The sequence below is a fragment of the Centropristis striata genome, chromosome 4 (genome assembly GCF_030273125.1).
Source record: "Centropristis striata isolate RG_2023a ecotype Rhode Island chromosome 4, C.striata_1.0, whole genome shotgun sequence".
Lineage (NCBI taxonomy): Eukaryota > Metazoa > Chordata > Actinopteri > Perciformes > Serranidae > Centropristis > Centropristis striata.
In genome coordinates this window covers 4,174,441-4,201,336 of record NC_081520.1, presented here as the reverse complement: position 1 = coordinate 4,201,336, position 26,896 = coordinate 4,174,441, and the positions used below count along the sequence as shown (strand labels likewise).

The 26,896-nt window shown below is 36.2% G+C and overlaps 1 protein-coding gene across 2 annotated transcripts in view; it reads right to left on the bottom strand.

The window, feature by feature from the left end:
• LOC131969517 (unconventional myosin-Ic-like) overlaps nt 1–25,017 on the bottom strand; it is a 111,715-nt gene extending 86,698 nt beyond the window's left edge. Inside the window, exons 1-2 of one of the 2 annotated variants that reach the window (XM_059330563.1) lie at nt 24,911–25,017; nt 24,607–24,798 (exon numbers count right to left, since the gene is read on the bottom strand). In XM_059330563.1, the coding sequence (XP_059186546.1) occupies nt 24,607–24,696 (90 nt within the window). In that variant the 5' untranslated portion in view covers nt 24,697–24,798; nt 24,911–25,017. Of the gene's footprint in view, nt 1–15,054; nt 15,284–24,606; nt 24,799–24,910 lie in introns of those variants that run through there. The other variant, XM_059330564.1, reaches the window with a different exon arrangement.
• Between the last annotated feature and the right edge of the window lie 1,879 nt (nt 25,018–26,896).

The window sequence follows — 26,896 nt, the reverse complement described above, 5'->3', positions numbered from 1 at the left end:
ACAGAGATTTGCCTCTGGTGTCATATCTCAGCAAACAGCAGGGGTGGGTGTGTCCCAACACTGACGGTATGGTTAGGAAGCAGTTGAAAATCACAGGTACACAGGAGAGGAGCTGACATAATTACAGTCATGATATAGTGCAGGATCCAGAGGGCTCAGGTCAGTTTGACATGATTACAAGGACGGATGGAGAGGGACGATGATCATACACACACAAGACCGAGCAGAAGAACTCACAAACAAGTCTATAACTGAAGGTGGTATTTAGAGCTGCAACAATTATACGATTAATCGAACAATAATCGATTATTAAATGAATCGTCAACTATTTTGATAATCGAATAATTGTTTGAGCTTCTTAAAGACAAAAAGTCCAAATTCTCTGATTTCATATATATTCATATCACATTGGATAGTTCATATCCATATTTTTCATTGTGGAAACTTAATTCAAAGAGCTAAATATTCAGCTCAATCAGGACATGTTCAGGTATCATTCATATCTCTCATAATTTCAGAAATATTCCATTCTGGTATTCTTTCTCCATTGAAATGAATGAGGAACTTGACAAAAATGTAACTCTTTTGGCACTTTTTCATGAAATAATTGCGAATTCATGCTTTTAGTTAGAAACTCATTAAATTCAAACCTTAAAATGTTTCCCATCTTCTTTCTGATATTTCTGATTGGTGTATTGCTCTTGATCGGTTTTATGACCTCTGTCTCTACATACTACTATAGATTTTTATCACCAATTCTACTCAACCATGAATAAGCATTTTTGCTACTACTTCAACTTTATAAAGACAAAAAGTCCAAATTCTCTGATTTCAGCTTCTTCAATGTGAATATTTCTGGTTTCTTTGTTCCTTTATGACAATAAACTGAATATCTCTTTGGTTTGTGGACAAAACAAAAGATTTGAGGACGTCATCTTGTGGTTTGGGAAACAATGATTGAAATTTTTCAACATTTTATTGACCAAACAACTAATTGATTAATCGTTTAAATAATCAACAGATTAATCGATAATGAGAATAATCGTTAGTTGCAGCCCTAGTGGTAGTAATATTTTGCTCACTAAAAGGTTCATTGACTGGTGTCATGGATTTATTTTGGAATGATATACAATGCAGAGTTTACTTTGCACAGTATGGGGGTAAGGACAGTGGTTTTTATTCCTGAGACCACCTACTTTCTCCATGTGTGGAGGTTTGGGCTGGAACACAATCTCTCACATTAATAGGTATTTCAAATAAACATCAGTCTATTATTGTACATGGGTTACTGTTGTCACTAGCATGGGGTTAGGAACTTTCAATAACTTTCTGGTGAAATACCCAGAATGCAACAACAGCAGTAAATGGCCCTCAACAAAACATTTCCGAACCAGACCTAGAAATGTAGGCACATGTCCCACCACACATAAGCATCCATGGAGCTCCTCTCCTTCTGGCCTGAAGATGTGCAAGGGCAGATGAAAGTGGATTACCAGTCATCTTGTATTATCTGTTTAATCTGAGTGAAGGTGTATGGGTGAGGGTGTGTGCAAGAGTAGAGAATGGAACAGGATTAAGAAGTGAGCTGGTCAGCACTGTGGTAAGTAAACATGATTGAGCATTTCTGTCCTCAGCTGACACCAAATTCATGAATGTTCTTTTGATACATAACCAAAGATACATGCGAAATCACAAGAATGAATTTAGGTTAGGGCTGGGCGATATATTGATATAAAAAATACATCGATATATTTTTAAATGTGATATGAAATTAGATATCACATATATCGATATAGTTCTTTTTTTCCCTTTTATATATAATGTTGCCCTTACTAGGGTTTGTCATATTTAGTTCTTTTGTAATGCTCGTTATTCATTTCTCATATAAATATATTTACTTTGAGAAAAAGAACCTAATAAGGTAGAGCCATGAAATATGATCAGGAACTCATTTTTCCAATAATTCCAACACTCGATTAATGGAGCATAAGTGCCCTATCTGGCAAAGTCAATGAAAGTGAAAAAAAAGGTCAGAAAGTCAGAAAAGTAGTTTCTTAGTTTTCCCTTTAATACTGGTGACAAACAGACAAACCAAACTAAAATAGTAACCTCTGTGGCGGAGTTAATGGGGACAGCTGAAGTGACAGGTTAGACAGAAGATTTCTCACAAGCTGAAGCTTTTTTCTGACTCTTCAAACTGTGTTTATGTTGATTAAATCCATTGTTCCAATGTACAACCCCCATTCCAAAAAATTTCGGATATTGTCTAAAATGTGAATCAACAGAATGTGATCATTTATACAGTATACACTGCATTTAAACTGATAAAGTTTTGTTTTTGCAGATGCACACTGAATTCTGTATTTGATGAATTCTGTTTTTATTTACGTTTTACACAGCATTACAAGTTTGCTTTGGTTCAACTGACTTTTGAGGCTCTAGATTATTAAAGAAAAACAGATACATGCCTGCATCCTAAAAAGTTCAATAATAGAAGAGATTAACTCTAAAACTGATAACTAAATGAAAGAAATGCAGTTATGTATTAACTTTTTATGTTATTTATGTATTATGTATTAACTTTTTTATTTATGTATTATTAGTACATAAATAAAACCTTTAATAAAACTTTTATAAAACTTTTATAAAACTTTTATAAAACTTTTTTATAAAACTTAAATAAAACTTTTTTTTATTTATGTATTATTAGTTATGTATTATGTATTATTGTGTGTAGTAATTGTAGCCTTTGTCATAAGTCATTCAAGGACTTCCCAGCTCCTGCAGGCACACTGCATATATACAAAAAAGGCAGTGAAGCTGGCGTGGAGGGTTTTGTGTCATTTCCAGGGTGGTTTCCCGTCCCACAGCAGTCAAGGCTGTAATAGTGAGGAGAAGCAGCACTCAGTCACTCATAACGTTTATTCCCAGCAGGGCGGGGCTCGCTCTGCCGCTGGGCTAGCTTTGGGATGTGGGGGGAAAAAAATCACATGGAAAAGCTAAAAGAGCTGCCCACAGGAGAGGGCTAAAACTAACCAGGCACACACATACTGTACATACACATTCTCAAAGACTGTGAGTCATCAACATACAGGTAACACATCATCTGAATCACTGCCAGACACACACTCACTACTTCCATCCACTTTACAAAGTGTTTCTGCATCATTTCCAACACATTCTGCAGCTCTGCCGACCGAGACAATAAAAGCTATAAGAGGCAAAACAGGCTTACTACTTGAGATGTTGCACATTAATGCTGACGAATAACAACTGTAATTTGACTGGCACTATCCATTATTTATATTATTTAAATGTACCCCATCACACTTTCAGATTTTACTTTCAACTTCTTACAGTATACCTGAACTTTCTTCAGCGATTCCATTTCAAATCAAATTAAAACTACTTTCACCACTTACACATACTGCAAACTTTTACTCTTTTACTGACATTTAAACTGCTAATTCATGATTTTTTAATAAATATTATAATTATTTTTCCACTACATTTTGCATTGTTTTGAAGATTATATCCACATTTTTCATCATGGAAACTTCATTCAAACAGCAAAACATTAAGCTCAATCAGGACATGTGCAGGTGTCATTCATATCTCTCATGGTTTCAGAAATATTCCATTCTGGTATTCTTTCTCCATTGAAATGAATGAGGAACTTGACAAAAATTTAACTCTTTCTGCACTATTTCATGAAATAATTGCGAATTCATGCTTTTAGCTAGAAACTCATTCAATTCAAACCTTAAAACGTTTCCCATCTTCTTTCTGATATTTCTGACTGGTGTATCGCTCTTAATCGGTTTTGTAACCTCTGTCTCTACATACTACTATTGATTTTTATCACCAATTATCTACTCTATCTACTCAACCATGAATAAGCATTTTTGCTACTACTTCAACTTTATCTTACCCATTTAAACCACCATTGCAGTGCAGCTTCAGCTCTTCAGTGAACTTATATTCCACATTTTGTATACATTGGTATAATTGAAAAAAAATATTTTCTAATTGCTCATTTTTGCCAACCATCTGATTGTGGCTTTCTTTTATTTTTTATCATAAACTTGGTCAATAAATAATGATGTTGTAGGAACGCACTGAACCGTTCCTATTTAATATATTTTTCTTTTTTGAAAATAAAAACTCGTCTTTAACATTTCACTTCAACCCTGGCTGACATTTCAACTTCTTTTAGAGTCTGAACTAAATTTAACTTAATGCAAATGCCATCTCACATCATATATCCGTATCTCTGTTTCTGCTGTCTGTCTAACAAAGCCTAGATCAATATCCATCCCGTCCAGTGTCTCCAACACATTCCCATCTCAATGTCTGACTCAACTTCCCACATGTTCACAGTCTCTATCTGCTGTAGTCATCATCTGAAAAAACTCCCACACATACCAACAACATTACCAACTTAAGCTCATTTTATCCACCGAATTTAATCACTTAATTGCTTTAATCACTTGACCAAATCTTTTATTTATCTCAGTCTCATTCCTTAGTTATCTCTCACAGGAAGTAAGGAGTGGTCCATCCAGACATGAACACTGGTCTTTTGTTATACAGCTGATTTTGGCCTGTTTGTGTCATCCACCTGCGACTGAGATTTGCCATGATCATGGCTGGGGAATAGTTTGTGCTATGAACACAACAAATGGCTCAGATTAGGGATGACGTCGATCGATCGGCAACTGTTCGGATTGGCCTGATCGATCAAAAAATCAGATCAAAGGTTAAAATCACCGATCCGATCGCATTATACGTACATGTGCTTTACAAGTGTTTGTTATGGTGTGATATACATTCCGGATCCAAAGGTGGCGGTAGTGCGCCGAAACGCTGCCGCTTTAAAACGAAGAAGAAGAAGTGTTGTGGTCACGCAGCCTGCATGCACCTACACATACCCACAACATGTCACACATGCTAGCTGCAAATTATGCGTTTAGTGCCTCGTGGGGGAAACAACCCAACCAGTTTCAACACGATAAATTTAATTAGGCACTTGAAGTCATTTCACACAAAAGAACACAAAGATTTCCTGAAACAGAAGAAAAGAAGAAACCGCCTCTCCTGCAAACAACAATAGAGAGCACACAGTCCTACAACCCTCGCGGTGGGAAATACAGCCATTTAAAATGGATAGTATCAATAAATGAGTGAACTTTCAACATGAAGCTCCTGCCTGTTCTTGACTGCCCTATAGAGGCCATGTTGGCATATTGTTTTCCACAGTGCCACTGCTGCTATGAAGGAATATTAAAGTTACTGCTATGCAATAAATAAAGGTCAATCTAGGAAATCTAGTAGTATCTAGGAAATAGTAAGTAAGTAAACTTTATTTATATAGCACCTTTCACAAACAGAAGTCACAAAGTGCTTCACATAAAAATCATACACATAACATAAAAATGTACATACAAGTTTTAAAAGACCAAAACAACAGCAATTTAAACAACCATAGCAGTCCCGAAACAATTAATCAAAAGCCTGAACAAATAAAAATGTCTTCAGTTGGCTTCTAAAAGTGACAACAGAATCTACTGAGCGCAGTGAGGGAGGGAAATAAATGGTTACAAGGTTAACATAAATGAAAGACTATAGGCCTGTGCATGAGTGGATGAATTGATGGGGAAAAAAGAGTAAATATAAATATTAATATCGTCCCACGTGATTGAACAGTTCTGATCAGTAATCGGATCGGTGAGGCTTTAGGTGATCGGTATCGGTCCCAAAAAACCTGATGGGACCATCTCTAGCTCAGATAGTGCCAAATATTTGTATTGTTCAGAAAGGCTCAGTGGAAATGTGGAACTGTAGTTTTACTGTCTTACAACAGAGCAGCACATTCTGGAAATAGATGGAAAGAACAAATCGTTCTCCTTGACCAATATCTGAACCTCATGCAACCTTCCTACAGAAATTTCATTACTCATTTTATCAGGACTTTTACCACCGCCCTCAATAACCCAGTTGACCCAATTCATTATTTCTTAAGAAACAAGTACAAAGGCCATCAATCCACTTTGAACTGTTGTTGCACTAGAACCTTATCAGTCCTATTCTTAGTCTAGTGTGATCTGTGCTTAATGTTATCAGGGCAACATGTCCAAAGCCCAGACCATATCTGCACAATTGGGTTCATACTGTAGTCACAGATGCCAGGTTTTAAACTAGGCATGTCAAGCTTAATGTGTATGACCAGGAACATCTGTATAACCCATGACTGAACTTATACATCAAGCGGTGCCAGTAAGCAGTAGCAGCCTATATCACATCAGGCATTTCTGCTGTTCTCACCAGGCAGCAACCTCCGTGTCTGAGCATGGAACCAGGAAGTGCTTTCAGCTGCATTTTACCAAAAATTCCAGCAGGGGGCGTTAAGTTTGGCAGCAAAAAAAAAATCTGTCCATTCATTTCAGTGCAAAATGAGAAAACTTCTCACTTGATTTATTCCCTCAGAATTTTTTTTTAGGACAACACTATGGTCTCAATCGCTTCAATCGCTCAAAAGTCTTCTTCAAGACAATTTGATGTTAATAGTGTAAATAATGGCCCCATTTAGAAGAAAATAGAAGATAAAGAATCGTATGATTTGGGGCGGGGCTACCTTTGATAGGTCACTAACAGGGCGAGTCGTCATCAGGAGAGAAGCAGAGCAATGAGTATCCATGGCAACGTGTCAATAAATTATATATAACGTGATATAGATATAAAAAAGGACGTTTAGCGGTTTGGTCTCATAACTTCGACCCTTTCACTGTATTTTCACTTAATGACAGTTTATTTGAACATTTTGTTCATTAAATGTCTTGTTCAGCGTTTGGTTGGACTAACAGACACTCCAAGGAGTCGCTGCTCAGTTTTCTGAGGTCAGTAACATACATTTTGTTTTTGTTTTTTTGCTAGCCAAAACTAACATCCCAGTTAATGCTCCAGTTAATGCTAACATGAATTAGCAGCAGCTTCTCTAAGTCAGGTTGAGGTGTAGAGAGGCTGTAGTCAGTGATCAGATCCCTCTCCTCCTCCACAGTCCAGATATGGTCTGCTCCCCGTATCAGAAACAAGATGGCGACGCAAGATGGCGACGCAAGATGTCGACGAGCGTAACTCTGAACTTGATGCTTCCAACGGACCACAAACCAATGGATGACGTCACGGTGACTACGTCCATTATCTATATGTCTATGGTTCTCACCTGCACTTTTTGTCATATTTCTCTAACTTTTTCCTGTGCAAAGTCAAGCTCTTTCAAATATCAGGCATTTAACGATTCTTTCATCATCCACAGTTGCAAGCATTAGTTTAGTTTTAGCTTAATGTTTGCCCAAATCCAAACCCTTAGCAGGCTGCACAGTCAGCCAGTAGGACTAAACTTGTGCAATTACAAGGTCATGATCCCTCACTGGAGTCTCACCCTGCCAACAGTGCTGGTGGTCAAACCAGGCATACCACTTCTTGAAACTGAATCCCGGTGCCTGCTGTGATGGCATAATTGTTTTGCCCATTTCTTTCACGTGTGTGCAGTGTAAACATCCTGGGCCTGACAGCTGTATCTTTAGAGGTCACGCCAGTTGATCACGTCCACAGGTGTCCACAAAAGTGCTGGCACATTACTTTTTAATGATGTTGTGATGTAAAAAAACGAAGCAGCGTCGAGCTCTCTCGTCAGCTTCCCTCTAAAGTACTGAACTGAAACTCCATGGCAGTTTGTGTTTGATGATAATAGGCCAAGTAAAACTGGAGACAAGGTCAAATATATTTAGTATAAAAATATAGAACTAGAAGTTCTCCTTATTTTACCTCTTATATGTTATATTTGAATGTATACCAGCCATTTCCATATTTAAACTATTAACTCCATGACAGCCAGAACAGAAAAAGGGAAAATATATGGTAACAACAGAAACGTACCTATAAAACATTAAAATTAAAATAAAGAAAAATGATTGATCTTTATCCCAATCTTTTATAATTGCTATTTTTTGCCAACCATCTGATTGTGGCTTTCTTTAATTTTTCATCATAAACTTGGGCAATAAAAAATGATGTTTTAGGAACATAATGAACGGTTCCAATTTAATATATTTTTCTTTTTTGAAAATAAAAACACTGACACTCGTCTTTAACGTTTCACTTCAACCCTGGCTGATTATTTACTCCTTTTAGAGTTTGAACTAAATTTAACTTAATGCAAATGCTATCTCACATCATATATCTCTGTCTCTGCGGTCAAATATATTTATTATAACAATATAGAACTAGGCGTTATCCTCATTTTACCTCTTATATATTATATTTGTACCCAAAGTGAAATTATCAGGTCATATAGGTGAGGTTGAGCTGAAATAAATTATACCAAAATGGCATGGTATACATTTATTAGGTGGCAGATTGAAAAGTATTCAAAAACTGATTAAATAGTGCAAATCTCCAAAGTGTTAAATTGACGAGATAACATTAAAAGATGAGGGAAAGTGGGAAATAGGTACCACACTGATCATTTCTTATAGCACAGTTCAAGTACACAAGTCTTGATGAGCTCATATGCTTGTTTGAGAGTCTTTCCTGTTGGGGAGATGATGGTGAAGGTCTGTCAGTCAGGTGTATCCTATGGGAACCTCCCAGGATCCCACATCACATGTAGCTTAGAGACGACATGAGCAGGAAAACCTCCACCCTGTCAACAGCAGACAGTCGCTATATCCGCCAAAACAGACAGCAGTGGATGTCAAACTAAGGTCCATGGGAAGGTTGTTGGGATTCAATTTCACTTTTAATTCTTTCACTCACCACTTTCTCGATAATGGGATCGGAAAGATAATGAATCTGCTGAGAAGGAATGTACCAACTACCATAGCAATGGGTTGAGAGTCAGAGCCAACCAATCAACTGTCTCCTCTATGTGTGAAGCACTACAAGTAGGGATGCACAACATCTAATGATTCAACCAACACCAATAATCCAGAAGTATCTGCTTCTCCTGGCCAGTACCAATACCATCTATCTATCTATAGCTCTGCTCCCCGCCTCTGGAACTCACCACCACCCCAACTCAGGAACATTGACTCACTCCCCCATTTCAAATCACAACTCAAAACACATCTGTTTAAAACTGCTTATTCCGTCTGATGACTTTTACCCTGTCCAATATATCTATTGTATTGTATTGTTATTAATTCTGTGTATTTTATTGTATTTTATTGCTGTTTCCTTTCTATCCTTTGTACGGTGTCCTTGAGTGCCAAGAAAGGCGCCTCCAAATAAAATGTATTATTATTATTATTATTATTATATAAGCAAGAAGGCGGCTGTGGCTCAGTTGGTAGATCGGTCTTCTTCTGATCGGAAGGTCCGTGGTTCGATCCCTGACCATGGCAGCTACATGTCAAAGTATCCTTGGGCAAGATACTGAACCCTAAATTGCTCCCGATGCTGCGTTCATTGGTGTGTGAATGAATTCCCAATGGTGGCAGGTGGCACCGTTTAGGGTAGCCTCTGCCACCAGTATGAATGTGTGTGTGAACGGGTGAATGAGCGCAGTGTGTTGTGTAAAGCGCTTTGGATAAAAGCGCCATATTTCTCAGACCGTTTCAAATATTCAAATAGTTTCCAGTGAATATCAATGTGTATGTGCTGGATGGTGTCGTCTTCTAAGGAAGTGATTTTTGAAGTTTTGCATACGTTGTGGTGTGGCATGTAATGTAGGAATATATACTTCTGACGGGCACTGCACTAGTAAGCAATAATTTCACATAATAATTTCATTTTTATGCACACCTGATGGTAAGAAAAGAAAAATACTATTGCTTTTATTGCTTCAAATTAAAAACTTTCAATCAAATCAGATCAAATCAATCTATTTAATTTAATACAAAAATAAAAGCTTTTATAGATTAGTAGTTGTCCTTCTCTGAATATACAAAGAATATTCACTCTGCCAACAACATTTTTGGCTTTAGTCTGCAGGCTATGCTCCATATATTTATTTAAATTTTGCGATTTAAACTCACGCTGCCTTTCATAATTACTACGTATGCTAGAGGGCAGTGGAAGGCATTATTAAACGTAAATATGGGTCGAATTTTGCTGCCTGTACGAACAACCTCTGGGTTGGTTTTTCTAGGGAAGACCAGTCTCCAACCAATGTGTCTTTGCTTACACAAGTATACAGAGCCAAGTGGAAAATGCCTAAGCATGCAGAAGAAGGAGGTTAACATTTGGGGTAAAAGCTCATTCTAAACTACCCAACACCACTGTGACCACAACTTTGTCACAGCCACGAACCAGAAATACGACAGAAAACCCAGCCCAAGGAGATTAAAAAAAGCTTGAAGCAAAGCAGTGAGGGAAAATCTGCCTGAAAGCATCTGCTCCACATCAGTCCAATGGAAACTACAGCTAAATACATCTCACTGGGGACAATACAACAGGGGGACTGCTTTGGAAAAATCTATCGACAACAGCACATCGATGTGTGTTGTGTGCCATGGTGGTTAATGGTGCAGATTATGCATGCACTGTGTCTTCAACTAGCAATCATTCTGATATTAGGCCTTTACATTAGAGATGTTCACATACCATTTTTTCCCTCCCGATACCGATTTCGATACTTGTGCTGTGGGTATCGGCCGATACGGAGTACCAATCTGATACCAGTATGTTATAAAATATACACCTGCATGACTGTGATATGATTATCATTGGGCCTGGCTTACATGAATAAATACAGCAGATTCAAGCCATTTATTTTTACATTTATTTTTAAATAAAACAGTATACAAAACAGTAGTGCAACAGCAACTTAAATAAATAAATCTAGGAATATATTTAAAGTGCAGCCACAATATTAGCTTAACCCTATATTGGGCGAAGAACTATATTTACTAGATTAAAGTGGCAAATCTACAAGAAAAGAGTTGCAAATTTAGGAGAAAAAAGTGGGGGAAAAGCAACTTTTTCCTCCCAGATTCACCACTTTAAATCTCATAAATCTGCGCATTTTTTTCTCGTAGATTTGCCACTTTAATCTCGTAAACTTTTGTCTCAAAATATTACCCATCTCCCCCGGGTCTGTATGTTGTTGTTTTTTACACATTCTGCCTGTATGTAATATCCTCCAATATTCTCTAGGGTTGAAATTTGGGATTTGCAAGTATTTCAATGAGTGCCATATTAAGGGTTAACAAAGCGAACCGATTACTAATTTACAATTTCTGATACTGGTATCGGAATCAGAACAACTCTACTTTACATTAGAGGAAGATATTACCACTGTGTTGTGACACTGCCATCGTTGCTACTCTGGCTTCAAAGCCAATCATCTCAAGCTGCCATTTAAAGGAGCTTATAGCAAATGTACAGCAGAGTGGCAGCTGCAGCCAGTGTGAGAGCTGGAGGTCCTGCCCTCCACCAGACCTTGAAGCAGCAGGTCAGCTGCTCTAAGCAGCTTCACCCTGATACAACTCTCCCTTCTTACATGCATAGCTATATTTATATATAGAGTGCATTTATTGATTAACTAATTATTTTTTTTACAACTTTCTTTCTTATTCATTATGTTTATATTAGAGCTGCAACAATTAATCAAACAATAATCGATTATTAAATGAACCGTCAACTATTTTGATAATCTAATAATTGGTTTGAACAGCTTTTTAAAGACAAAAGTCCAAATTCTCTGATTTCAGCTTCTTCAATGTGAATATTTCTGGTTTCTTTGTTCCTTTATGACAATAAACTGAATATCTCTTTGGTTTGTGGACAAAACAAGAGATTTGAGGACGTCATCTTGTGGTTTTGGAAACATTGATATTGATATTTTTCAACATTTTATTGACCAAACAACTAATCGATTAATCGTTTAAATAATCAACAGATTAATCGATAATGAAAATAATCGTTAGTTGCAGCACTAGTATATATATGTACATATATTTTTTATATTATTATTATCATTATATGAAAATGTTTTTTTTATTTAATTTATTTTTCTTAATTAATTAATTAATTTAATATCATGTTTCCCCTATTCCTATCCAGAGATGTATACTATATAGAATGTTGTTTGTTTACTGAAGAAATCGCAGTAAAAAATGTAAATCACAAAAAACCCACTCTCTTCTGATTTTATTCACATTGGCCTAATGTAAAGGATATTCTCCCTTTTATTCCCTTCTGGGTGGGTAATCTCTCTCATGATCAGGAGATTAAAAAGTCAAAACAGAAAGAAAGTTGTTCTCAAATGACAACCACTGACAATCAATGTAAACAGTGGTGAGAAAATCATTTAATTCTACATGCAGTGACTCAGTTTTGCTATTCAATACTATCCTAAAAGAGACAAAATAAAGCTCTAATTTACAAAACTCAACAATAAAACATACACAGGTGCCCTTATTCACTCTGAACCTACATGTATAATCTATAATCTTCTCCACCAAGTGGTGGGAGGTTTAAGCAAACAAAAAACAAATAAACAAACAAACAAAGTGGCTGTTACACTACATTTGCACTGTATGACAGGTGCAAACAACACAAACAGGTGAGCAAACATGTTGACAAAGCCTTTCTAGCAGAGACACTTGACAGCTGAAAGGTTTATAGGAGCAAACTACTTAGTAGGGCTGGGCGATATGGACCAAAAGTCATTTCCCCGATATATTTAGGCTAAATATCGATATACGATATATATCCCGATATTTTTTATCTCAAAGTGAGAGCAAATGTTCAGTTAAAGTCAAAGCCAAATATGACATTTATCCATTTAACCGTTTATTTAAGTGAACATAAATACTAATACTAGGAGAACCCTTTTTAAAAACAAAACAAAACAAAGCTCCATAAAGTGCACGTTTAAATTAAAAAAAAAAAATAGTAATAAAATTAGGCCAATCTTTTTCTGAAATAAATATATTTATATATCATTTTAAAAAACTTTTAAAAACCCACTTGTACAGACTGGCATTTGTGCAATGATTTCTAACGTCTTACACATATTTTAATTTTGTATCCTATTATTTTTGCTTGATCACTGTTTTTGATGATGTTCTGTTATTTTTGTTTTAACTGTTGTATTGCCTCCATGATAATGTACTTTGTAAAGCACCTTGTAACCCTGGTTTTGAAAGGTGCTATAGAAATATAGTAATAATAAATGTATGTGAGAAAAGAATAACAAACATTACAAAAGAACTAAATATGACAAACCCTAGTCAGGGCAGCATTTATATAGAAAGAAAGAAAATGTTTTTGAACTATATCGATACATGCAATGTGGTCTAATTCCATATCACATTTAAAAATATATCGCTATATTTTTTATATTGATATATCGCCCAGCCCTACTATAGGGGTGTGCCATATCGTATCGTTCACGATAATATCGGTATATATTTTTTATGGTTAAAAAAATGCATATCATGATATTGGCAATGTTCCTACTTCTTGATGTGGTGGTGAAAGTTGTTTTAATCACAAAAAGCTACTTACTCCCTGTCGCTAAACACATGCAGCTTTCAAAATAAGAGCACAGTGAGTCAAGAGAATCCACCACAGAATTTACAAGAAGACTGTCAAAATAAGATGCCTTAAATAAAACATACAAGAACCTTTATTCTCCTTTACAAAATGTAATTAAAATATGCCCCCCCAGAACCCCTAAATGGTTATTTTTATTATTTGCTCATACTCAAGAGTCAAGAGTAAAACATTTTGTATTTGGCAACTGTTGAGATTTGCACTTGAAACTACATTTTAGATTTTTAATTATTCATACAGACTAAAAAAAAAAATCATATTTTGTATGTCTTTTAAAGTATTTCCTAATATCGTCAAGAATATCGTTATCACAAAAATAGCCTGCAATATCGTGATATTCTTTTAGGGCCATATCGCCCACCCCTACCCTACTACATAGCATAGAAAGTTCCATCAAACTGATCATCACCATTCTGCTGGTTACTGGTTGCTATGGTTTGATGGAGATGGTTAGCAACCATTCATTACCACAGCAACAGATTCCGGCCCATGTTGCTCTCCCTCCTGACAGACACATCCACTAAGTTTACAGCAGCTCTGTTCTCACAGGTGTGACATGCTGTGAGGTTAGCTGTTTAATTAACTATCTTAATCTGTGTCTGTCTGGTGTCTATAAAAAGACAACCCCCAACCTGAAGGATTCAAGTTGTAGGCTACAAGCCAAATCAGTACGTGGCCTTCAGTGAAAGTCAGTTAACAGAGAACCTCAAACCAAGCTTCATTCAAATCCTACCTACATTTTGACTTATTTTTAATTTTCCTTACCTTAACAACAACCCACCTGGAGCACACATTCACACAGCACAGCTTAGTCACACATCTCCACATCGGCATAACAAACACACAAAATACACACAACAAACTTGTGTTTCTTAGCTCGGCTAGATCCCAATAACCTCTACTGCGGTGGACAGGTCGAGTGAAAACGCTTAAAATACAACCAAAGCAACATAACATATCGTGTTGAACATATGCAGAAATGAACAGTGGCTCTGGCAGATGTGTCACATTTCTTAAAAGTATGTTTTACCGAGCAAATGACACGCCAACAGGCTGCAACAGCGTTAAATTGCCAGTTTTTTGAATGACATTTGGCGTAGCGGGGTTTTTTTTTTGTCCATATGGTTCGCATCAAGGAGGCTCTCAGCCCACTCACTCAAGCATGCTGTAATGTCACAAATTACTCTGCGGAAACTTTCCAAATGTCACAACTGTGACTAATAAGGCAACAGTGAAGTTAGCCGGGTTAGGTAAAAGTAAAGTTAACCCTTACAGTAACCATAGAAGCGGCAAGAAAACAGCCGGGAATGACTTAAAAGACAGAAACACAGGCGCCCCATATGCAGAGGCTACAGTCCTCGCTGCGGCGGAGCCGGGTTCGAATCCAGCCTGAGCCCCCTTTGCCGCATGTCCTCACTATCAATAAAGCCTTGAAAATGGCCAAAAAAATATCTTAAAAAAAAAAAAAAAAAGGAATGACTTAAAACATACCTTAAAAGAGCCGAGGTGAAGCCGTGTGCTAGTCTCTCTGAGTGTCTGAGTTAGTGGAGGTGTCTGCTTCAGTCCTCTGCTGTGGGTGTCACTCACACACACACTGAATGTCTCACTAACGTCCTTAACGTACAGTTCTGCGTGGAATCCTGACCCTCCCACCACTCCCAGTCCACACCAGCGCTCCCACTGTGGTTTCAGCTGCTCCCACTGTGGTTTGTCCCAGACTGCAGCCTCAGCAGAGTCTCCTCTAGCGGCTCAGCCCCACACTCATACTCTAATATCTTATTAATATCTAGAGATGTTCAAGGAACTGACAGTGTGCGGGATTTTATTTTAATTTTTTTTTTTGGACTCAGTTCCCCTTAAAGCCCCACTGGGAGTGGTGTGGCAGTTTCCCCCTTCCTTTTCTTTCAGTGCAGGGCAGCTCAGCCCTGTAACACCAGGAAGTTCACCAAAACCCTTCCCACAGCATGCATGACTTATAGGGGTTATTTTAGCCACATGTCGTCATTGTTTTCTCTGTACGGCAATAACCAGACAGCCTTTTTGACTTATGATCTGCAGCTATACAAACTGGAACCAATAGAAACATAATTCCCTATGTTTAGATAAGTCGATACGTGCCAGGTTGCAATATTATAATAATATACATGCACCTATCATGAGTCGGAGGGAATAATATTCCCAACATATCAAACAAAACTGCATTCGAAAATCTAGACTTTTTTTTTTTATGCGAATCAACAAACTAACTGAAGCGAAGTTAGAGTCCTAAGCAAGTTGGTAAGTTAGTAAAAGCCAGAGGACATAAATCGGCAGCATCAGCACTTATTTAAAACACACTTTGAACTTTTACAACTCAGTGCTATCAAAGGGTGATAAATGCAGGCAGGGTGTGTGTTCACATGTAAGGCATCATTAAAATGGCCAAATATTTGAACGCAGTGTGGGGCGAGGGATTAATCTCTCTTTATTGCAGGTTTTACCGCGGCAATTTAGTTGCACATTACACAACAGTGGCAGAGTTGCATCAAGCTGCTCTCTCAGCAACATCTATCAGTTTACAGAGTTCTTGTTCCCTCTACCGACAATAAGGCTGTCACTGCAGCTTCACACTCAGATAGATAGATAGATAGATAGATAGATAGATAAATAGATAGATAGATATCCTCAAACAGAATTTATGTTGTCATAGCTGCAAACAAATGACAAAATATAAGAAAGGTGCAAAACAACATTTTTAATAAAAAAAAAAAAATAATGAAAGTTTTTTTTTTCTTTGGCAAGCACCTAAATATACCTATATAAAGGGTAGCTGGTATCACCAAATGGATTTTATTAAAATATACACATATTTTAATGCAAACGATTCTATCATTACCGTAACATCTAACTATTTTTTCTCATCAATTTTCATTCAGATTTTGTTCTTTATACATTGTTAAAAAAACATTATATTTGATTATATTCTGTTAAATTATACATTTTTAAAAACATTTTATATAGTTTATTAAATATTTATTGTATATAAGTGTGGGGAAAACATGACATTTTTCATCAAAAACATGTTTAAAAATATAGAAAATATTATTTTAACACAAAACAATGAATTGTGCCTCATTATGTCTATATTGTTCATTCATATAAAAGTGAAATATATTCAGTTTAATAAAGTATGTCCTTATAATCTTCACAGACATAGCTTAGACTGGCTTCATGAGAATCACCCAAGTGTGTTCAGTCAGACAGAATGAGAAAAATAATGTGTTCTTTAACATTAAAACCTGTGAACATGTTCTAGTAATAAACCAAATACAAGTATGAACCTGAAAATGACCATAACATTTCCCCTTTAATCCGCTCTATGGGGTCTATGATTTGTTTGACGTTCTGAGGTCACGTAAAACCAAAGAAATTATCGTTTTAATTTGATGGTACAAAATGATTTATTCAAGTATAAAAGTAGTATTGGACGAGGCAGGCGTGGCATTCTGCAAAAATGGAAAATAGGGGCCTAATCATCTAACACTGTTCCTATAAATAAACATGTTTTTATGGTCATTTTTTGTGTATAGTTGTATTATATTTGAATTTTACCTTTATATGTTCATATTTGCAACCTATGTTTACATTTTTTTAGGTCTGAAACAGTTCATTTAGCATATTTATGGTTGTTATTGAATTAAATAGTATAATTCTATTTCAGATTTCATGATTTTTGGGCTCAATGTGTTAATAAAGTGGGTTAAAGTGAAAAAATAATCGTCAGATCATGTTGAAGTTGTGCTGAGAAAATACCAAATACCAAACATGGGTATAGTAAATATTATGTGGTATATAAAAGGCTCAGAGCCCAGAGGGTTAAATCATGGAGTGATGGCCTCAGTGTCCTCAGTACTGCCCTACAAAGCAAAAAGGCAGTCAAAAATGAGTTATTATCATTTTCATGACGTTCAAGGCATCCTTTGTTATGTGACAAAACATCTTATCTCAAATGTGTGTCGTTTTGGAGAAAAATGGTAGTCGTTTTGTACAGTAACTGCAAGAAGCCCTAGTGAAGTACAGCTTTTCAGCAGCCGTTTCAGCACCAGAACAGCTTCCGGGTGGAAAATATTGACCTAAAATGGTCAAATTAGTTTGGGTTTGGTATATCCATGTTCAGGAAAACAAATGGTTCCAATTATTTCAAATACAGCCCATTGTGGCAAAATAGTAAGGTCATATAAGGTCCAGAAAACCTAAAATAAAATGTCCACATATGAGGATGCAGGGTCACAGGAGGTTAAAGTCATTTTTCTCAGTTCTGCACTCTGCCTAGTTACTGCCTTGTTGCTTTGTAGGGCAGAGTAGTGAACATTGTTTTGAGGTAGCTCACAGTTTGAGAGTCCAGTGTTCCCTCCATAACATAACAGCCTCTCTATCACTGCAGAGATCACTGCAGAGTCATACAACACGTGTCCTGCCCATGTGAAGGTGACCTCCAGCAGCTGGTCAGCTGGCTGTCAATGTCCAAGCTGTAATATGTTCATACAGCCAGAGGGGGGAGTGATCGATTCAGCCTCCAACAGCCACAAACACTGGCAGTACTGACTAATAGAACCTTTTACAGCAAAACCAGAGTACAGTAACTACATTTTTGGGGTCAAAGGTCAAATAAATTGTCATGACTTACCACAGTCTGCTTTGCATATATATACTAATTTAAACATAAAAATAATAGAAATTATAAGTTTATTTGAAAAGGGAAAAAAGAAAGTGAGATAAAATAATATTAAGACTAAAATACAACATTTCTTTATAATATTAAGTCTAAAATATGCAAATCTTTGATTAGAGTTGTTAAACACTTTTAAATACACTGATAACAAAATTAATTTGAAAATGCTTAGTTTTAGTTTAGTTTTTATTAGTGTTAGTTTTAGTTTTTTTGTAATGGGGTATTTGTTGGGTGCCAGGTTAAAAAAAGTCACAATAAATGTTCCTTTATTTCCTTTGTCTGATCCATCTCAGCCCCAATAAGTTTATTAAGTCATAAAACCAGATAGATGAAATAGATTGAATATCAACCAAAAAGGTTTACGTATGAAAAAAGTTGACAAAGACGAAAACGAAGACATTTTCACTATAATTTTAGTTAGTTTTAGTTAGTTTTGTGACCACAAAATACAGTTTCAGTTAGTTATCGTTTTTTAAAAACTCTCGTTATTTTCATTTCTATTTCAGTTAAGGAAAAAAAAAATTCAATTCCAGGTTCCGTTATTTCATTAGCTTTCATTAACTATAATAACCTTGACACACACAAACACACACACACACACACACACACACACACAGGTTGCATCCTGTTGACATGGCGATGTTAGACAGACAGACTGTGCTGACGGAAAGGCCCAGTCAGGACACTGACCCCCACCTCCACCTCCACACCAGCCACTCCACCCTCCTCACACCACCTCTGTGGAAGCTGTGGGAGAGTTCATGAAAGTGTTGGTGCGTTACCTCTCCGTAAAAACAAAGCAGGGTGTTTTCCTACCGTCAGCTTCCCTCGAAAGTTCTGTCTTGAAACTCCATGCCAGTTTGTGTTTGATGATGATAGGCCAAGTGAAACCAGAGATAAGGTCAAATATATTTAGTATAAAAATATAGAAGTAGATGTTCTCCTCATTTTACCTCTATATGTTATATTTGTAACCGACATTTAAAATTCTTCATTGAGCACGATTGTGTTCTGAAAGTAAAAAAATCATAATTTTCTAAATTGGATTTTGGTTGTTTTTTGTTTCTTTTGGGTTCAAACTTTGATCCAGTAAGGTCATTGTTAGAGCCATTTTGTATATTGTGGAAAAGCTGATAAATAATTCAGATTAGTATTTCATAGTTCATAGTTCTTTATTAAGGTAAGTAAGAATGCCTACTGGTTCGTAGGATTTGCATTCTTCTTATTGGCTGACATGTGTGTAACGTCATAATTGCTTACTTTGCTTTAATTAGGATTATGGAGACGAGGAGAGCACACTAGTTTTTGACCGTGCTCATAATTATCATTTTTTGGATTGCTGCAGTTTATTGTTTGTAATGCTCAAACGAAAGGTTTTCGAAGAAACTGTGGGATTTTTTCGGCTTAAGACACGCGTCTACATCCTCACGCTCCATAATTGAAGTGTGCGTTTCAAGTAAAACTAGACGGAGCCACACTAACAGTCATATAGGTGAGATTGTGCTGAAAAATATGATACCAATATGGCATGGTAAACAGTTTTTAAGTGGCAGAATGAATCGTTTTCAGAAATGGAGAAAATAGACTCCAAAGGTTTAAAGTTGAACAAAAAATTGCATTCTACAATGAAAAACAAAAAACAAGGAAAGAAAATGACAAATTTATTTAGAAGGCCCTCATTTTGGGAAAGAAAACTTATAGAAAACATAACGAAACTAAACTAAAAACGGACAAAATTGCCCAACTTTCCATTAGACAACTGATGATCCTGGCACACACACCTTTTACACACACACACACACACACACACCAAGGTTATTATAGTTAACGAAAACTAACAAAATAACGAAAACTAGAATGGAAAAAACATTTTCGTTAACTGAAATAAAAATAAAAACGGGAGTTTTTAAAAAAACAATAACTAACTGAAACTGTATTTTGTGGTTACAAAACTAACTAAAACTAACTAAATTATAGTGAAAATGTCCTTAGTTTTCGTCTTTGACAACTTTTTTCATACATAAACCTTTTTGGTTGATATGAAATCTATTTCATCCATCTGGTTTTATGACTTAGTAAATTTATTGGGGCTGAGATGGATCAGACAAAGGAAATAAAGGAAACATTTATTGTGACATTATTGAATCTGGCACCTAACAAATACCCCATTACAAAAAACTAAAACTAACACTAAAACTAATAAAAACTCAACTAAAACTAAGCATTTTCCAAAAAATAAAACTAATCAAAACTAGCAAACTCACTCTAAAAACTAACTAAAACTAACTGAATTTGAAAACAAAAATTGACAACGAAATGAAAACTAAAACTAATGAAAAATCCAAAACTATTATAACCTTGGCACACACACCTTTTACACACACACACACACACACACACACACTCGGATGCAGGGTGATTTGACCTGGGAGGAATGCGGTAAGGGAAAAAATGAAGCTGTGTACTGGAATGTCTTTGTTGCTTCCTCCCGTCCAGGCTACAGTACATTCCTCACCTCCCCAATCATCACTGACCACCACATTCCTCTCACTATACATCCTAATCCTGTGTCAGCCCACGCTCTAACTGTACCAAATGGTTCCTTATACCATGGCAGGATGGATTTTTAAAAAGCCCACTCCCTTCATTCCTTAGATACAGTATATATAGATAGAAGGCATCAGCTGTCTTTATTACCACCCTCCTACACAAGACAGCAAGTATGAAGTATGAAACACATGCCAACATGTTTAAGAGTAAAGGATGTCTCTTCACGTTTCAACTGAGTTTTTCAAGTCTTACCAATATTGGGAAAATGACGTCTGGAATTCCCTGCTTATCCTGCTGCCCCCGCGACCCGGCCCCGGATAAGCGGAGGAAAATGGATGGATGGATGGAATATTTATACTGAATATTTTCCTTATCACTGTCCGTCTTAGCGGAGTCAATCATGTGATTGTAATTTTATCATACACTTCACAGTTTGCACTGTAAAATGTAATGCTTTCATAGGATCTGATTAGTGCAAATGTAAGATTCATGCATGATGTAGAATAAATCGTTGTAGTTACAAATCTGATGATAATGTCTGTTTTAATTCCATTTTTTAAGAAAATGTGCTTGTCAAACGCCACTTGGTTTTGAGGCTCAGAGGATTTACGTTGTTGTTTTAAAGTGTTGCATTATACAACTGTTTCACAGTCTGAGTAAATGGTAAATGGATGTCATTGGTCTTTGCACACACTCTGAGCACTTTAACTCTATGGAGTTTTGGGCTATTTAGTCCATTAACTATTTAACCCTTTTCATCCTGCCTGTATACACCACTTAAAAATGTTTAAATGCCATGTTGGTATATTTTTTCAGCACAACCTTAGCTATATGACCTAATAATAATTTTTTTTTTTATTCTGACTTACTGGATCAACATTTTGAATCAAAATGAAACAAAGAAAAACCAACATAAATGTAATCTTGTGATTGTGTGTGATCCTGTCATCCAACTCTGGTTTTTATTCTAGTGTCACTCTATTTCATTTGTGTCTTGTTTAGTGTAACAATTTTGGTCATTTTGTGTATTTTTTAGTCATTTTGTGTATTTTTTGGTCATTTTGTGTCTTTTGTTGTGTCTTTTGTTGTGTCTTTTTTTTTGTCATTTTGTGTCTTTATTTTGTCTTTTTTTTGTTGTCTTTTTTAGTCCTTTAGTCCAACATAAAATGTGATTTGGAATCTTTTTTTGACTTTCAAAACACTATCATGCTCAATAAAGAATTTTAAATGTTGCAAATGGTTGCAGGTATTACATATAAGAGGGTTACATCCAGTTCTATAATTTTATACAAAATATATTTGACCTTGTCTCCACACTGCAAAAAAGCCAACTTCTATTTTTTCGCCTAAAACAGTGATTTAAGTTGGTAAAACTTGGAAATATAAATGATTGACATTTAGGGAAATAATGTAAGTTAGCACAACAAAGGAAGCCAGTTGTCTGCTCAAAAACAAGTTGGTGAGTTGTTGTTACTTATATCTTTAAGTTGGGGTTCACAACAAGGGACAATAGTTCTGATAACTCTTATTTCTTTGTTGTGAAATGCAGGAAAGCGGTGAAATTCTGTCATTAGCGAAAGCTAGCGGCTAACTGATGCTAGCGGCTAACTGATGCTAGCGGCGCTGCTTGTTACAGCTACAAGAGTAGCCATTAGCGTATCAATGCTAACTCAAAATTGTGGTCACAACATTAGCTGACATTTCATAGCGGCGTTACAATCGTGCCAATTGCAGAAGTTAGCAGAAGTAAGGATTAAAAGTTATTACAATGTAAAATTATAAATTAGTACAATTTACAGTTGAGTTGACAAAAATCCGAATTAAGAGTTGAGCAAACTCAAAAACAAAACTTAAAATATTTAGTTTAACTGTCCAACTTAAAATTTTATTGAAGTTTGTTGCCTTGAAATTTTGAGTTCACCCAACTTTTCTTTTTATGCAGTCAAGTTTTACTTGTATATCATCATCAAACTGAAACTGGCCTCATGGAGTTTACAGCCAGAACTTTAGAGGTAAATTTACAGTAGGGCTCCACGCTGCTTTGTTTTCTAGTCTGGATGTGATGAAGAAGTCTGGATTTGGAGCTTTTGGAGACTCCAGAGGGTTAAACACCACTCAGCATTCACACATACACACACACACACACACACACACACACACACATTCATACACTGGTAGTAGAGGCTTCCATGTAAGGTTGTGATTATTAGGAACGTTCACCACTGGCCAGCTTTCCATCCATATGCAGCACAATAAAATAAAAATAAAAATGTGTGTGTGTGTGTGTGCGGGGTGGGGGTGGGGGTAGTGAATCCTTCACCGTTATTCAATTATTAGGAGTTGGTTCACACTGTAATGAATTATTCTGTAGTCATTTCATTTTACTTAATATATTTGATAAAATGTATTAAATATAAATGCGTCCTTGATTTTGAGGCAGTTGTTTAAGCAACTTTAATATAAAAATGTTTGAGATAGAATCTACTTATTTTGATCACATTAAATATAATCTTTATGTGTATGTAATACTAAATCAAGAGAATTTTGAATGAATCCAACACAATAGAATTAGTCTGTTTTTAATTGACAGGCACTTCCTGTTAAGTTGTTATTAACTCAACTTGTAACGTAGTTAGATTTAATTAATAATATTGCGTGCAATCTGTTGCCTCAATTTTATTGAGTAGCTACTGTTTATCTGTTTTTACAGTGCATAGCGATTAGCAGTAAATTCACAATATCATTGCAGAAAAAGAGGGTGCAACAAGATGACATAATTAACTCTTTGGAGTCTATTTTGCCACTTGCCACTGGTTTTGTTATGTGGTGTGTGATTTTGCATAAATCCTATTCTATCCATGTCAATAAAGCTGAAGGTAGGAGTCTACAGACGCAAGTCTACTAAGTACATTTACCCAAGTACTGTACTTCTGTACAATTTTGAGGTACTTGTCCTTCATTTGAGTATTTCCATTTTATGTAACTTTATACTTTTTGAGAGCAGTTTCTTCTACAACTACTCCATCACATTTAGAGGAAAATATTGTACTTTTTACTCCACTACATTTAGCTGACAGCTAAAGTTACTTTTCAGGTCGAGATTTAACATTAAAAAACATGATAAATTTAAAGTGATTATGCATTTTTTATAAATTAAAACTCATAACAATAAATAGAGTAGTTAAAATGAGTCCTGTCTTTACAAAATTAAAACACTGCTTTCATAAATGCATCAATACAAATAATATATATGGAATATATAAAACATTCTACATAACGAGTACTTTTACTTTTGACACTTTAAGTACATTTTGATGCTGATACTTTTGCACTTTTACTTCAGTAGGTTTGAATGCAGGACATTTACTTGTAATGGAGTCATTTTACAGTGTGGTATTAGTACTTTTACTGCAGTAAAGGATCTGAATACTTCTCCCACCACTGGAGGAAGTCCATCTTTACATGTGTAGTTAACTATGCATGAGAAAAGCTTATTATAATTCAGAGAGCACCGCTCAGAGCCAAAGGGGATTTAAACTTATTTACTAAACACAGCTGTTCTGATTTATCAATGCAGTTTACATGACAGACAGTAAACTCTGAAGCAATTTACACTTTTTAAATTATGTAAATGTTTCTCCACCTCCTCCCTATGGGAGATGAGCCCTGTAACTTCAGCTGTGTCAGCACTTATTTTTACCCACTGAGCTGCATAAAAGCCATGAGAATGAAGGATGAGTGGAGAAATGTGAGACTTGGCCACAGTGTGGAAGTGAACTGACCTTGCAGCCGTGGCAGTAGTTCTCTCCGTTCTTCCCCGGAGAAAAGATGATTTCCCCCGTCGGGATCAGCTGGATCCTCAGTTCCATCATTGTTCCCTTTTCTCCTTTAAAAAAAAAATTGATTCCGACTTGTTTGGTGGTTTCTGTTCCTCTAACAGGAAAAATATCCTTCGGTCCTATCCCATGAGATGCCTGAAAGCAAAAACATAACCACCATAAACCTTTACTCTCCTCAGAAATACATGCAACAATGATAAATCCGTCTCCTTTATGCACAGTGTATCATTCAAGCAGGAGCGCTTACTTGTCAGAGTAATGTGGCTTCCTGACACGCAGATGAAGAAGCTGAAAGCAGTGATTTTGCAGCTTTGGAGCTATTTGTGGGTCAGAGGGTTGGTGTTGGGCTGTTACCTGTTGCAGAGCGGAGAGTCACAGTGAGGCCAGCTTCCCCTCGCTGCAGCCAGAGGATGTAGCCTCTCCAGCTGAGGGATCACGGGAGGATATGGAGCTGAGCCGGCCTGAGATGGATGTCACATGTAGAGGATATGTGTCTTTTGTCTTAGTGGCGTGTGTGTACATAGAAGATAATAGGGAGCGTGCTAATAGGGAGAGGGAAACACATTTGTGCCTACAATTAAAAGTCACAGCTAGAGCCACAGCTGGTGAATTGATTTTCTTTCTTTCTTTAAACAGATATATATATATATATATATACACACACACACACACAGACACACATTCTTGTACTTCTACCTTTGTGAGGACCCTCATTGGAACAGTGAATTCCCTTGCAAGGTGATAATAGTTTGGGATTTTTCATTAGTTTTGGTTTTAATTTTAACTGTAAATTTTTGTTTTCAAATTCAGTTAGTTTTAATTAGTTTTTAGAGTGCGTTTGCTAGTTTTAGTTCAGTATTTATTTCTTGAAATGCTTTAGTTTTAGTTTAGTTTTTATTAGTTTTATTTTTATTTTTTTGTAATGGGGTATTGGTTGGGTGGGAGATTAAAAGAGGTCACAGTAAATTTTGCCTTTATTTCCTCTGTATTATCCATCTTGATTATGTATGAAAAAAGTTGACAAAGACGAAAACGAAGGACATTTTCACTATAATTTTAGTTTAGTTAGTTAGTAATCATTTTTTTTGTAACCTTAACCCTAAAACAAAGTCTTAAATCTCAAAAAAGCATTTAAAGAAGGGAGGACCGGCCAAAATGTCCTCACTTTGCAAAAATGTCCTCACTCTGTTGGTTGAAAACGTGTTCTGGTCCTCACTATGTTGGAAGTACAAGAACACACACACACACACACACACACATTCTTGTACTTCTATCTTTATGAGGACCCTCATTGGAATAGTGAAGTCCCTAGTCCCTTACCCTAATCTTCACCATAGGGCTGGGCGATATGGATCAAAACTCATATCCTGGTATATTTAGGCTGAAAAGTGAGAGCAAATGTTCAGTCAAAGTCTAATATGACATGTAACAAGTAGTTTTATTGAAACCGTTTATTAAAGTGAACATAAATACGGTATAACAACAGGAGTACCTTTTTTTGAATACCAAAGCTCCATAAAGTGCACATTTAAATAAAAACATATCTTAAATACAATAATTTTAATTAATTTACTAATCTGAATTACACATTAATAACCTAACACTTTAAATCTGTTTTTGGTTTTACTCTATTTTTTAGCTTCTATTTCATTACTTAGAATGAGTTTTCTTTTGTCTTTATTTTTAAGTTTCAACTGCAGAAAACGTTGTGAAGCTACAAGTGCAAGTTAGAAATCACTGGTCTGTTTTATCTTGTTGTTTCCCCTCAGCTCCTATTTGATAATTGATGACACTGTGTCCAACACACACACACACACACACACACACACACAGGGCTGGTCTAAACAGGGTTTCCTCATAGACCTAGCATCCTGCCTCAGACATTACCAGTACCCACCCAGTAGATTGAGTGTGTATGTGACGTATGTGTGTGAACACACTTCCCTGAGGATATACAAACAAGAGGCACGTGTGTGCACACACTTTCTAAAAACAAATAGGAGACTTGTGTTCTTGTCCCCAGGGAAGAGAGGAACCAGGACCTTGACACTCAACACACACACACACACATATACACACTGATCCAAGCACACCATATAGATATAGTGGTGATGGGGGAAAATGTGTCACTGTGGCTGTAATTATTTGTCTTTGTGACAGATAAATGTCAACAGCTTCACTCTGGTAGGTAAACACGTCTTTCTGTGATTCCTGTTTGCTCAAAGTCACCACT